Source organism: Lampetra fluviatilis, chromosome 2, assembly GCF_964198595.1.
Source record: "Lampetra fluviatilis chromosome 2, kcLamFluv1.1, whole genome shotgun sequence".
Lineage (NCBI taxonomy): Eukaryota > Metazoa > Chordata > Hyperoartia > Petromyzontiformes > Petromyzontidae > Lampetra > Lampetra fluviatilis.
The window spans coordinates 20357067-20371886 of NC_136276.1; the positions used below are offsets into that span (position 1 = coordinate 20357067).

Here is a 14820-nt window from a genome sequence, read left to right on the forward strand (position 1 = left end):
AACATGAAATTGGGTATTTCCAAAACAAGGCAATACCTTTCAATTGAGACCACAAATATATGTTTGCTGTGGAGCTTATCAATGTAGAGACATTATATACATATATAAACTAATTTGTGTGTTTTATAGATATTATTAAAGAACTATCGGACACTATAAAAACACTTGCATGGAATTATGCAAAGCAGTACAAATACGTGCGATAATTTCGTTTGAACAAAAACACCTCAGAAACTTTGGTCAAAATCCTCCTCCATTTCCTCGTTTCCCTTTTTTTCTGCTTTGCCTTTGACCGACTCATTCGTGCACACGTCACTTTAACCTTTCTGTAGCCGCGTGCACTTTTTGTCACGCAAGACGCCGTTGAAGTGCATTGATGCACTAATTCCTTTTTCAGGAAACGGCGAATGCGTCTGCGGAAAGTGCCAGTGCTTCCCGGGCTTTCATGGCAATCGATGTGAATGCCCTCTGGCCACTGACGGTTGCATGTACAACAATCGTACGTGCAATGGCCAGGGAGTGTGCAAATGCAACAAATGCCAGTGCACGAATTCGTCGTACAGCGGCTCAACGTGTGAAGTCTGCCTCACCTGCACTGAACAATGCGAACAGCACAAGTAATGTATTTGTATTTGCAAAACACCATATCAATGGCTAAACATCTATTTGGTAAATACATAGACAATAATAATATATTGTAATTATTATTACAGTGGAACCTCGGTATACGTCGTTAATTCGTTCCAGAAGGTAGAACTTATACCGAAAATGACGTATACCAAACGAATTTTTCCCATAAGAAATAAAGGGAAAGGAAATAATCCGTTCCAGAGGAAAGGAAATTATATTTTATATGGCATATTATACATTACTGGGGTTGTATAAAATAATTTAGACACTAATTACTAAAATGCATACAGAAGCCACGTGACCGCGCTGCTGCCAGCTGCGCTGGTCACGTGGCGTGCCTCAACCCCGCACGTCGCGCGTGCCTCGACCCGGGGCTCCACCCTCCATGGGGGCAGCCCCCCACGCCCCCCGCCCCTCTTCCCCACGCCCCCCGCCCCTCTCCCCCACGCCACCCCGCCCCTCTCGCTTTGTTTCAGTCGTGAAGGAGGCATACGCGGTGACTCATCCCGACCCATACAAGTTCTAGCAAACACGTCGTATCCCAAGCAAGACGTCGTATCCCAAGACATTTTTTCTCTCGAAAAAACACGACGTATACCAAATTTGACTTATTCCAAAGCGGTTGTATACCGAGGTTCCACTGTATTTGCGCTTTATGAATAATGGATAGTCCACGTAATCGTGCTTGGTGTGTTTTCACATTTAAATACCAGAATCACAAATTAACTTATGCAAGTTCAAAAATCGGTTGCATGTGAATAATACACCAAACTTCAGAAATTGTTAAAGTATCACTTTCCTGAAATTCATCCGGCTTTTTTACTATCGAGCAAATGGCTTCTGCCATAGAAATAGCAAAATGTGTATTTTTTCATGGTTGCTTCTTCTCTTAATGTTGAAAAACATATTTATCCATTTTATCAAAAAGATATTCAGTGGTTTGCTGTGATTTAAACTTTTTTTGAAGAATGTATGTATGTTGAACTTCTTTCGCACTACACATAGCTAACCATGCAAATTGGAGGTGTGGGGAAAGGGCAAATCCTAAGTGCATGCTACGTCTCCTGGCTCAGCAGTACAGTGAGCAACCCACAATCAGAAGTTTGCGAGTTCACATCCTGGTTGGGGTATGAGGGGGGGGTGATTGACTCAGCCCATCAGCCCTCTGTGGTTGATCAAATTATTTCCATTTTGTGAAGTAGAGTGGTTGTACTACAGATGGACTTGTCCCCCGCCACAGAAATGTGGAATTTCTACCACTGGTTCAGGGCTGTGAACAGATGACCCTCAACACCTCATTGCCTCATTTGAGCAGAAAATCGCTGTGAATTGACTTGTACAGTGGTCTCTCGGTTTACGATGCCATCGATTAACTATATTTTGATTAGTGACCCGCCTACCATAGGGTCTCATTGTTTCGATTAACGAGACATTTTCGATGAACGATATGTTTACGATATCATGCGGACCGCCAATTTCGGCCAATCGGAGCGCTCCTCTAAGTAGACTCGGCAGACAGCCAATCAGCAACGCCCTTTTATTTAAAATAGCGTTTTGGGAGAAACTGGCTGCTAGCTTTTTAATGTTTGATGTGCGTTGCTTATGGAAACAGCTGTCTTGAATACTTAGTGTTTTTGTGACTTTCAAATTAGATAGGATCAATAACAATGGCCCCTAAAATGAACGTGAAGAAAGACAAGAAAACAATTAGTGTGCAAATATTAGAAACTATTTTTTAGGGTAAAACATTTCACTTCCGATCGTCTTGGAACAAATTAAGCTTTTAACATGTATTTCCTATATTCAATTAATGATGTAATGGTAGGTTTTTACCCTTTTAACTGGTACAAAACTGACACCTTTATTCAAGGCATCATGTTTGCAATTTGTACCAGTTAAAAGGGTAAAAACCTACCATTATATTTTGCCACTGGTAAAAGAGATCTCATAGTGTCAATTAATGATGGTTTTCGTGGAACCAATTTATATCGTGAACCCAGGGACCGCTGTATTTGGGAATGTATTTTCTTTTGGAAGAGTACTGACGAGTGTCCTGTAACCCAGCTCGTGAACTGTTGGACGTTGTCTGTAGGGAGTGCGCACAGTGCTTGGGATTCAAAGATGGAATGAAGAAAGATTCGTGCGACATCATGTGCCCGCATACCCATGACATGGTGCCGAACTTTGAGGTCCATGACAAGCAGTGCGTGGTTAAAGTCAACGCTGAATGTAATATGGTGTACCGCTACAGCGACGCCTCCCAGGGGAAATTACATTTCACCATTAAAGATAAACTCGGTAAGGCCTCGATTCAAACACACGCCGATTTATAATTCCACTTTGTTGCTCACAATTCTGCTTCAGCTGCCACACGTGTGTAACGTTTTACATTCCGTTCTCCAAACCCTATTGATGCCCATGCCCTCTCATCTATAAAGCCATTGAGATCCACTGCATTGAAGTTCCCATTGAGACCTTCTGAATTGGGAGTGTTATCCTCCATACAGTTTTCCTCACAACTGTTGCCTAAAGCGGGAAAGAGGAAGCACAATGTTGCAACTGAGCTTCTCTGTAACAGAACTGAATTATAATGCTCTACGGTATGTTTTTTCGTACAGTATTCACAGTATGGTCGGATTGATAGGCTAAACACTGATACATTAACACATTAGAATAATCACTTGACATTCATACATGAACTATTGTTTAATAATTCGTACAACTGATCGACTTTTACTTGTTGAATGTAAAATGTCAGTTGATAGGTTGTTGAGGCAGTTTCTGTCAGTTTGAGGAAGTTGACAATTTGAGTTTATGTTCTTTAAGCAGATGAGAACTCAAGAGACCAGAATAATCTCATTTGCAAGAGTGACCTAGGTCGCCAAATTCACAAAATAACAACTGTGTTCCAGGAGATATAGAAAAATGTATAGTACAGAACATGAATCAATGTTAAATAATACATTCCCTGCCAAGTCGCCTCAGATTATTATTTATTGGACCGATCATAGCACAATTATAAATAAAGTTGCAGAAACATGAAACATATATGTTGAACTTCTTTCACACCGTACATAGCCCACCATGATAATATTGGGTTATTATTGTACTTATATATAATAGACAAGGAATGTACGTCAAATGCAAGTGAAGTAATCATAATCTACGTTAATATACATTATACTGTTTTAAAATAAAAATGAAATCTTAATATATATGAAAGGAAAATTTGTGAATATGTGTGTCTATTCGAAATGTTTAGCATACTTCCCGACATGCAACAAACTTTAAATGTGGCATGTGGGTAGCTTCCAGACTGTACACAATGCAAAAAGTATAAAAATAGACTTTTGTATTTTGGGGGGGGGGGGGGGCGCAATAATTGATATATTTTGCACGGCAAGTGAACGGTGACGTCACATCTGTGATGTCACTCGCATGCGGCAGCGTCACGCAGTGTGCCTGCTGACGTCACGCATCCCCCCCCCCAACCCTGCGCGTAGGCCGTGTATACCGCACAAATGCGCGGTATAGCTGTCTCGATTTTCTAAGTCAACGCGACTATTTTGAGCTCGCTCTTAAATATAAAGCAGAAAATGCATCTGTTTGTGTGCAGCAGCAAAAACACGCCAACGCTGACCTCTTACGTCATGAAATTTGCACAGCTGATGCTGTCTGGAATTTCTAAGGGTACGCGACTATTTTCAGCTAGCCACGTCATTCCCTTGCCGAGTTGCCTAAATCGACCTTACGTATAAGTGGGTTAAGGTTGAATTTCCTTGAGTGAAAAACATCTGATGTAGTTAAATTGATTTGTTTCGGCTTTTTTCTTTCTTTCAAGCATCAACATTTTTTCAGGGTTTTTCGGTGAAATATAAGGGAATATGAAATTAATCCTAGACCGGAATCCAAGTCCCGGGCGAAGCCGGGTAGTAAAGCTAGTGCTATATAAAAAGTTAATGAAGCTATAGTATTGAATATTAGTGCATGAAGAAATCCAAGCAACTCAAGTATTTTATACATTTGTTACGATAAAATAAAGCAGATATAAAGTTTTGAGTGTTGGCAAATTCTTATCTCATTGGCACTTGTATAATCTACTGTATTATAGGTCAGAATAGAAAAGTTTATGAGGATATGCAAATTCCTCAAAAGGCATGGCTAATAGGCACCATTGCATTGTAATGAATTCAGATTTTCACGGTGGGTGGAAATGTAATGTCAAAATGATAACATTTTACACATCATGTATAATAACCTACAATTAAGTAATGTTCAACCATAGTGCAGGAGTAAATAGTACAGTCCCCTTGTGGTATTGTGCTAATTTTAACGTATTTAATAGCTTATTTACGTGTTTATTTAAGGTGATTTATAAAAACAAAAGATAGGGTTTGGCAAGCCAATATCATTATCCGCGAAATATGCCATTTCACAAGCATCTCTGGAACGCGCCTCTCGCGAGTAACGAGGGAAGGGCGCGTGTACCACGTGGCCTGCCTTGCACATTTCGTTACCTTTGTTTCCAGAGTGCCGAGTACCTCCGAATGTGGCTGCCATTGTGGGGGGCAGCGTGGGTGGAATCCTCATCATTGGCATCGTCCTCCTGCTCCTGTGGAAGTCTTACATCACCTGGAAGGACAAAAAAGATTTTGCAAGATTTGAGAAGGAACGCCATAACGCCAAATGGAATGATGTGAGTGCCAAACTTTTTTTTCTCTCTTTCAAACGTAATTTGTTGGGGGGGTTTCGCAGAATTGTTTTTATATATAAAGTAACAAAAAAGGTCCCATAAATGGGATGGGGAGGCGAAATTTACTGTTTTAATTATTAGGTCATGTCAATAAGAAAAGAGTGTGAATATTTCATGTTATATTTTTGTGAATGACTCATATGTTCATAAAACAAAGTTGGGTTGATTACTAATACCATTAAAGCAATATACCAACAGTAGCAGAGAAGTAAGTTTTTTCACAAATAAAAGCCGATTACACTTATCACAATAAGTATTCAGCTCAAAGATAATCGTGAATTTTCCACATTCCTATGGCGAGTCCATTCGTTGGACACCAACTATCATCTTTATACAAAGTGGTACTTGTTTTATATACCTCGGCAGGACAGCAGACTGAGTCAATCTCTGAGATTCAAACATCACAAAATCTTCCAATTGCTCTCACAACACTGCCGCTTGGCCACCCATTTCGATCACTCATCTGAATGTGTATTGTACAAGGCCATTTCAAATGGAATAGAGTCTGGATCCTCGCTACCCCACGCGACAGCATAAACATTATGTGACACACCATTGTTTTTATCGTGAGTTACTTAGAATTGTGTGTCACCATCTCTACGCTTTTGTTCCACAGCGAAATTGGAACAAAAGCTTAAAAAGCCTGCTTGTCAATACTGAGTTTTAGTAATAAATCGACTCAATCCGATGCAGAAAACAAAGTTGTGCTTCATAAAGTTTTTGGGTTAGATCGCGTTATTTATAAATGTGTCGTAACCCTCCACCTCCCGACACGGCCAATGAGTAAAAAAGTGTCACGCTGACAAAAGGCAAATAGTTCACTGCTTTAGCCCACCGGTGTGTTGAAGAGTGAATCCACAACATTTACAATTTTTGATTACGACGTTTCTCTGGTGATTACATCCAGCATCATTGGGCAATTTGTCAGGTCGCGAAAGCCTACGTGTTAAACAAAGTTGTGCCTTTATACATTTTATTAAAGAACAACAGGCCATTGGTCAAATACTTGCATGCATTTGCAGGTTAGACATATCCTATTAGCTGTTAAGAAAATCAAATTGAGCTTGGGCAGTAACTGGGGCGGGGGTGAGGGCAAACCGAAGGAAGGAACACACCTGTCCCCACACACAGATGGAGCTATGGAATCAGTGCATGTACAGACGCTAGATGGATTGTTGCACCGCGTGACTGCGAGAGGTGGCAGTGGCTTGCGGAGGCCTTCATCCAGCAGTGGATCGATCATGGCTTCGCGATGATACAAACCAAACCTTTAGCCGAGAGGAACAAATATGCACACGTACTAACTTAAGGTAAATACTGAACACACCTCTGTTCTACACGGACGTGTCAGCTGAATAAAACTGACGTGTGTTGGGTATTTCCACTCTGAGAATCCGAATTTTTTCATTGATTTAGACTGGAGGAATCCGATGAGCTATGAAGCTCTTTTTCACACATGTCCAGAATACTACTTGGATATCTGACCCGCCCCTACTTGGACATCTGTGAACAAGAGATTCATAGCTCATCGCATTTCTCCAGGATGCTCATCGCATTCCTCCAGGATGAATACAAAAATTCTGATCCTGGTTCGTAATTACTTATCAACTGATGAGAATAATTTCTGTGCTGCTGCATGAGGCAATTTCCACTCCATGGGGGCGGGGGAGGGGCATGGTGGTTATTTGACCATATTTGACCGTTCTGGTCAGTGTGGTTTGATGAAGGCAGGAAATGTGCACGTGGGAGCAGAGTAGACTGCAATTTTTCTGTGCCATCACGTCGCCCCGCTGCAGCCTGTTTTGTGCGCGACCCGGGCTCAATTCCGCACATTACGGGTGGTGATTTCGGTCAGCGAGTTCAACTATTCGGCATTCGTAATTTAACAAAGGAGTTATCAAGTTGTGCTTTTTTTGCTTTTACTCTTCAACACTCAAATGTCATAAGGGAGCCACATTAATCTCACACAGGAAGAACAGAGCAGTCGACTAATGAGTGTTAACCATATGGGCGGATTAGCTGAATTAAATTGCATTTGTAGACTCTGCTTCCTCAAAACCCATGGTACCAGTGACATTTAAGACATTGATATGAAAAGTAGAACAGGCTGCCTTAGGCACGTTAAACATATAACACACACTGTATGTGAGAAAAAATGAATTGACCATGGAAATTTCCATTGGTTGCCTATTTGCAAATACTGTATCTACAGTACATATGTCTACATAAAAACTATAGCTGAAAAATCCTAAATGTGCTTGACTATGTAGAGAGAAAAAAATTCGCAGTTTTGTAAGAAACAACACATTCAATAAAAAAAAATACTTGAAAAGAAAGCACACGCAGACGATTGCCTGCGCTTCTCGGGCATTTCGGAGCATAACCCCTCAACTCACGCCACAAATGGGGCATTGACAGCATGAAGGGTGAAGATGGGATGCTTTCTAAGCAAAACGAATCCTTCTAACTTAAAGCTCCTTTTTGGGGTGGTTGTTAATGCCCGAGGCTCAATTACTACCTTGAGACGCCACCGTAGAATGCCCTTGCCCATCGAGACCCATTGTGTGGCAGTAACCAAAGCGATTCGTCAACTTGCAACCAACGCCGCTAAATGGCTACAGAACCTGAACATCGGTTTATGATTTACACCCACTCTGAGAATGCTCCAATTACATTTTGGTGCGTACATATTTTTTCCCCTGCGCCTGTATTCTTTCACTAAGAATGAGTCTCGCAGCCGCGTGAACTTTTCGATGCCACCAATGGAGATGAGCACCACCCATCTCCTTATTTTGTTTTTATTCCTATTATCGCCGTAAAATACACTAACTTGACCGTTGATTTAAATCATAAACATTCACCCTTTCGCCGCCCAGTGGTGGTTGTTGTTGCTCTGGAGACCGGGAGAGATCGATGATCGATGTCGATGATCGATCGATGTCCGGCCACCGAGCTGAATGCTGCCATCTTCAACTCCAGTGGTGGTCACTGTAACCCATGAGCCATGTTTGCGGCACAATTAGGTGCACACGTAATGGTGAAAAACCGGCCAAGTCCACATTGATAGACTGACAGACTAATTTGACTCTTTTTACACGCTTTTGTTATTTAACTCACTCCGTCTGTTGTCGTATCCTCAATTTGGACCCACATCCCTATGTGCTATCGACTGCAAACTTGGTATACTTATGTCATACTGATAACAAGACTATATTTTATCATAAAAAAAACATTTTAAAACATTTAACACGCTTTTATTTAACTCACTCTGTATGTTGTCGTATCCTCAAATCTTGTTACTCAATTTCAACCATCTTCCCAATGTCGTATCGACTGCAAATTTGGTATAGCTATGTCATGCTGATGACAATACTATATTCTATCATTGAAAATTAAAAATATATATTTTTAAACGATCTTTTTTTACGGGTCTTATTGTCCACGCTCAACTCACGTTGCCTGTAAATCACTACGGTCCCTTACGCTGTGGCAAGCTGCGGGGCCACTTCCTGGAGTCGTGGAGTTCTGCCATTACTAGTACGGTACATTTCATTAAAGCGTGTTTTGTTAAAAGTGTTTTTTAATATTTTACTTTATTGACTCACAGGCTATTTTGGCTGGCATGGGTTATATCTGCGCCAAATGGGTTCCTGGCCACAGGCTAGCTTAACCATAGCATGAGTCATGCTCCATAAACTCAACCCTGTGTTTTTAGTGTGAGTACACTGTTTTTTTCAAGCTGCCTCATGGACCACATGTCTCGTGAACCTTCCTTCCAGAGGTCAACATTGTCGCCATTGGTATCAACCAACAAGAAGGCAAACTCCTTCATAAACTATAGCTGTGGGCTGAGGCATATGGTAACTGGTCATGTCGACTACACGTTTGCAATATCCACGTCTCACCTGCTTGGGAGACCACCTATGAAGTGACAACATAGATACTTATTTTTATATGTTCGCCGTTCACCGAGTTCAGTTAAACAGCATCAGGATAAATAATAGGTACATAGCCGCCAATGTTTTCTTTTCAATTAAAATGAAAAGAACTCCATTTGGACCTGGTATACGAACAGAGACTGAAAATATATCATCACATTGCGGTTAACATTACAATTAACACAGCCTTGGAACATCATGGACGTAATATTGACTGACCCATCATCATATTGTAGCAAAACAAGGTAACAATGTCTTCACATCATGGGACCTCCTTTTCAAGTACCAAAATATACTAATAGGGGTTTTCCCCTTTTTTCTGGCAACAAAACTGACACCTTTTGCAAGGAATCATGTTTACATTAACCACAATACTTGCAGTCAAATGCAAACAAAAAACAATACTCTGATAATTTATGCATTGTCCTTGAAACTGATTGGTCCACACCAGAGACAGCTTACTTTAGAGCCCAGTCTCATATGGTGTTCGACCAGATGATGCCAAAAGGCGCACAGTTCTAAGACAATGCACTATCAGAGTAATGAGAGCTCGGGGTGAGCAGCTACATCATGGGACCTCCTTTGCCAGTACCAAAATATACTAATAGGGTTTTTCCCCTTTTTTCTGGCAACAAAACTGACACCTTTTGCAAGGAATCATGTTTACATTAACCACAATACTTACAATGCATAAATTATCAGAGTATTGTTTTTTGTCTGCATTTGACTGCAAGTATTGTGGTTAATGTAAACATGATTCCTTGCAAAAGGTGTCAGTTTTGTTGCCAGAAAAAAGGGGGAAATCCCTATTAATGTCTTAACATATTTGTCCCTCCACGTAGAATGGAAAAGTATTACACAACCCATCAGCCACACGGCCTTCTTGGAGCACAGGAACTGCTTCTGGGAGTGCATTGTCTGCTTTTTTATATTCTCCGCAATGACACAGCTAATTATTGAGATTTATATAACATTGTAAGTGGCCTTGGACAGGACACTTGACTGAGATGGATAATGGTTAACGGACAAGATTGCTTTTGGAGTCGCAGTCCATAGGATTCTCATCTGTGACGACGACCACTGTGGAGGTGTAGTGATGAGATTGGCTCACACGTGGGAGCGAAATGGATAGCGGCATCACGGAACCATGGGAAGTGGTGATGGCGTGGAGAGGCCTTCATGCAGCAGTAGATGGAACACAATTGTGGATAACAATAAATTACAGTGTAACGCCACTGTGGTGGTGCTGGGGGAGATTTCGAGTATCTGTGATGCCACGTAAAATTACTGATTTTATCCAAGTGTAAAAGTGTGAATATACACAAATGCTGTAATTTTAATGCATTTACTGCCAATTCTGGGTCACTCTTATCTGTGCAAAGGCTCAGATAATTTGGATACATTTGCTGCTACTGTACTTTTCCTGCAAACAGCTATCGTCATCATCACCACCGTGGTCACTGTCACTCCCATCATCATTAGCATCGATCATTATTTAGAAGTGCTGCACGTTACGGCACACTCTCATAATTTTCGAACGAATGCATCCCACTGGAATGCGCCCTTTAACGCGCGTCGCGTTTCTCTTGTTGTTCGCGCAGGGTGTCAATCCCATCTACAAGAGTGCCACTACGACAGTGGTCAATCCCAGGTTTGCCAAGAACTGATGGAGGGGTGCTGCGTGCATCTGTGCCACAGTCAACTTTGTTTCACCATGTGCAGAATTGTTCCTCAGTATCTTATTGCACGGAACTCGTTTTTTTGTAACGCAATCTTCAAAAAAATGTTCTGTGAAATGTAATACATTTTTATATTTGCTTGTAATTGATTTAAGGATATGTTTCATTGCTTCCGAAAAACGTTTGCTTTTCAATACAGTGTTATGTTTTAGCTTGATTAATTGATTGTAATCGATTTGCTGAGACTGTAAGAATTAATAACAATAATATTAACCAGGTAAGACACACAAGAGAATGTATATATGCCACCAATGCTGTCATTAACGTTAAGCGATCAACATACATTTTGGAGAAACAGTGGGACTCTAGAAATCTGCACTGCAAAAATTATGCGAATCCTTTAAATCGCAGTGCCCCCTATATTATACGAATGTTCATAGGCTTTTTTTAGTTTTTAGCTGAATGGCTTCCTACCTCAGAACCCTGTCCAAGAGGAAGTATATCACCAGTCAATCAAAAATGTTGTAGGAAGTGGGGAGAATTTCAATCTAGGAATATGATCTGGACCTTTTACTCATACTATATCTGGGAATGTCCTACTCAGAAGTATTTCTGTGAAGACTTGACCATCTCATGATAATAATTATAATAACAATGAAAAAAAATACAAAAAATAACAATAAAAATGCTACTCCCTATTACGAACTCGTCCATGAACAAAAGTTCTAGGAGAAATCTGGACAACTCAAGTGCACTCAAGGATTCTAGATTTGAAGCTTTCGTGACTGCAAGGATTCATATTCTAAGGTTTTCGGTAAAGTCACCTACGTGACTTTACCGAAAACCTTAGAATATGCACTCAAGGAGTTTTGTGTTGGCTCTTCACGGAAATAAATTCATTTTGAAGTTGTGATAAGGAAGCATGCAGGGATTCGTAAAGCAGTTCTGATAACTTGTGGTAATTGCGGAACAACGTTCTTCTCTCTATGAAACGTTTTATAATAGATTACTGTGCCACTTTACCCGGTGCTCTTATGCAAATGTAGAAATCATGGAGAATGTTTTGATATGTAATGCACACGAATATAGCATGGATGTATTTTGGCGAAAGCCCGGACCATTTTACATTTGTATTTTCATTGCTTGACTTGAATTTTAACATATGCTATGTGCGAATACAGTACATATTTTGATGTATGTTACACATGTTAGTATTCAGATGTATTGCTTTTAATGTTTCTACTTTTGCATTGGATAATTTGCTGAAATAAAGTTGTATTAAGAAATCGCATGTGTTGTTGGGTTGTTTTACAATAAAGTGTATAGTGAATAAATGCAACCGTATAACTACGTGAAAACAACCTGTTTGGTTGTATTCTTGACAACAAAGCAAAGTTTAAATTCTGATCAAGAAATTTTTTTTAAAGTTAACTCCATTATTTGCATTGAAAAAAAACAATCTGCACATTAGGGTTACAACTGGGCACACAGCACCTGAACATCGGTGCAGTGCAACGCATCATTGGGCAACAGGGTGGAGCAGTGGTAACACTCATGCCTCACAGCAAGTAGTGCTTGGGTATGATTCAACTAATGTGCCTTTCTATGTAGAGTTTGTATGTATATGTGTTGAACTTCTTTTGCAGCATCCGTAATCAACCGCGCTAATCGGAGGTGCGGGAGGACAACTAAACACAAAAAGCAGTTCTAAGAAATGAGTTTTCAATCTAAATTTAAAAGTGCACAGCTCTAGTAGCTTCCTAATATCGGAAGAACATTTTAGATGGCCGCAGAAGCGCACGATGCAGTGACCGTCTTTGTTCAATGACTAGCCAAAAGCCGCTGCTGCCAGGATGACCGGAGTTCGTGTGATGGTTTATGCTCATTTACGAGATCAGCAAGGTATTGTGGTTAATATGTGGCAAGCACTTTGTGTGTAATGAGTGCGACCTTATAATGTATTTGTTCAGTAACCGGAAGCCAATGCAGCTCGGCGTACACTGGACGGACATGGTCAGGTATTGCAGTACCAGTCACGACACGTGCCAAAGAGTTTTGTGCACGCTGCAGCTTGGTAATGTTTTTGCCAGACATCCCGTAGAGATGTAGTGAGTTGCAATAATCGAGCCTTGTTAATACAATGCTACTGTGTTGGCTATGCCGAGTGTGTAGTAGAACCCCGATATGAAAATTGCAGGACCTTACTATGTTTTGCACGTGGTGATTAAACGACATTCTGGTAAAGATGAGTATAAAACTGAATCCTGGAGTCTGACCACCACACTTGATCCTCCCACACATCTTTTAACCCGAGCCTGAGTGACAACCAGCAGAACCTCCGATTTTTTTGGATTAAGCAACATTTCGGTTCGTGCAAACCACCCGTGCACCACTCGTGTGCAATCTTCGAGGTTGCCGAGGCTCTCCATACCTAGCTTTGACTTCACTGTGGTGTACAATTGTGTATCGTCATCATATTGATGGAACTTGATGTCATGCGATGAGATGACATCGGCGATCGGATAGACGTATGCTGAAGATAGGAAGGGCACGAGTACAGATACCTGTGGTACGCCAACTAGGCACGGCAAGGGCAAAGACTTTATCTCCCAGCTTGACGAGCTGTGATTGACCATTTAGGTATGATTCAATCCACCCCAGTACCATATCCGATACACTAAAACTTTACCTTAGCTGCCCAATGAGTATCTCATGATCGATGGTGTCATAGGCAGCTGAGAGATTGAGGCCAACCAATGCTGCGGCACACTGGTCATCCGTGATCTTGTAGAGGTCGTCAGTGTTCTTTAGTAAAGTCATCTCGGTGCTGTGCCACTTCCAGGATGCCGACTGCAATGGGTTGAATCTGCCCGTCACAGCGATGTGGAGATGTAACCAATACAGACAAAGGCGCTCTATGGCCTTAGAAATCGTTCTCAGGTTTGAGATCGGGCGATAGTCAGCGGGGTCACTATGGCTCAAGCCAACTTCTTTTTTATGCCATTTTGAACCAGTCTGGGAAACAGGAGCACAAGAACGTCCAAACATGATTTGAGAATTGACGTGTGGATGTAATCAAGCGGTGATGTCTTATTTTACAGCCATGCGATGAACATCGACACCTCTGCCACCAACATTGGTGTCAGGGTCTGGAGTTTTGCATTGATTTCAGGTTGATCAAACTGAGATGGCAGACCGGGAGAATGCATTGCCTTCAAGTTAGAAACTGCCATCTCGATCATCACTATTTTATTAGCGAAGGATGTCGCAAGTACAGTACTGTACCAGGGGCGGTTTCTTCATTAGGGCGATTGGGCGACGCACCACCAATGTCATTCAACCACAGAGTCACGCTAGCCGTCACTGTGCCTCTGGATATAGTCCAATCTGCGTCATGCTACGTTCTGTGGAGTACCGCCTCTTTTTGGGCGATTTCCCTCCAGCTGAGAATCGCCCCGAGTGGTCCCATAGACTTACATTCAAAGATGTTTTTTTTCGAACGGGGGCGCTGCAATGCATTCTCTATGGCTTCCGGGAGGGCTCGCCCTAACGTGCTTACGTCATCATACGTGCTTACGTCATCATACGTGCTTACGTCATCATACGTAAGCACGTTTCATCCAACAATATAATTTGTCGCCACCTAGTGGAATCTTTAATAAAAGAAACTTGAGTGGTTTGTTTTAATAGTGAGTATAGAAACAAACAAGATGTATTGTAAGAGTCACTTTATTTTTCATTAATATTAAAGAAGTGAAGTTGCCTTTACATGCTTTAGCTGTTAATTTATCCATTGCATGGGTGGACCTTATCCTTATCA

The 14820-nt window shown here is 41.2% G+C and overlaps 1 protein-coding gene across 1 annotated transcript in view; it reads left to right on the forward strand.

The window, feature by feature from the left end:
• Positions 1-12259, forward strand: part of LOC144943959 (integrin beta-1-B-like) — a 35379-nt gene extending 23120 nt beyond the window's left edge. Inside the window, exons 13-16 of the mRNA XM_078871878.1 lie at positions 398-617; positions 2723-2928; positions 5160-5326; positions 10923-12259. Of these exons, the coding sequence (XP_078728004.1) occupies positions 398-617; positions 2723-2928; positions 5160-5326; positions 10923-10988 (659 nt within the window). The 3' untranslated portion in view covers positions 10989-12259. The remainder of the gene's footprint in view (positions 1-397; positions 618-2722; positions 2929-5159; positions 5327-10922) is intronic.
• Positions 12260-14820: the final 2561 nt, after the last annotated feature.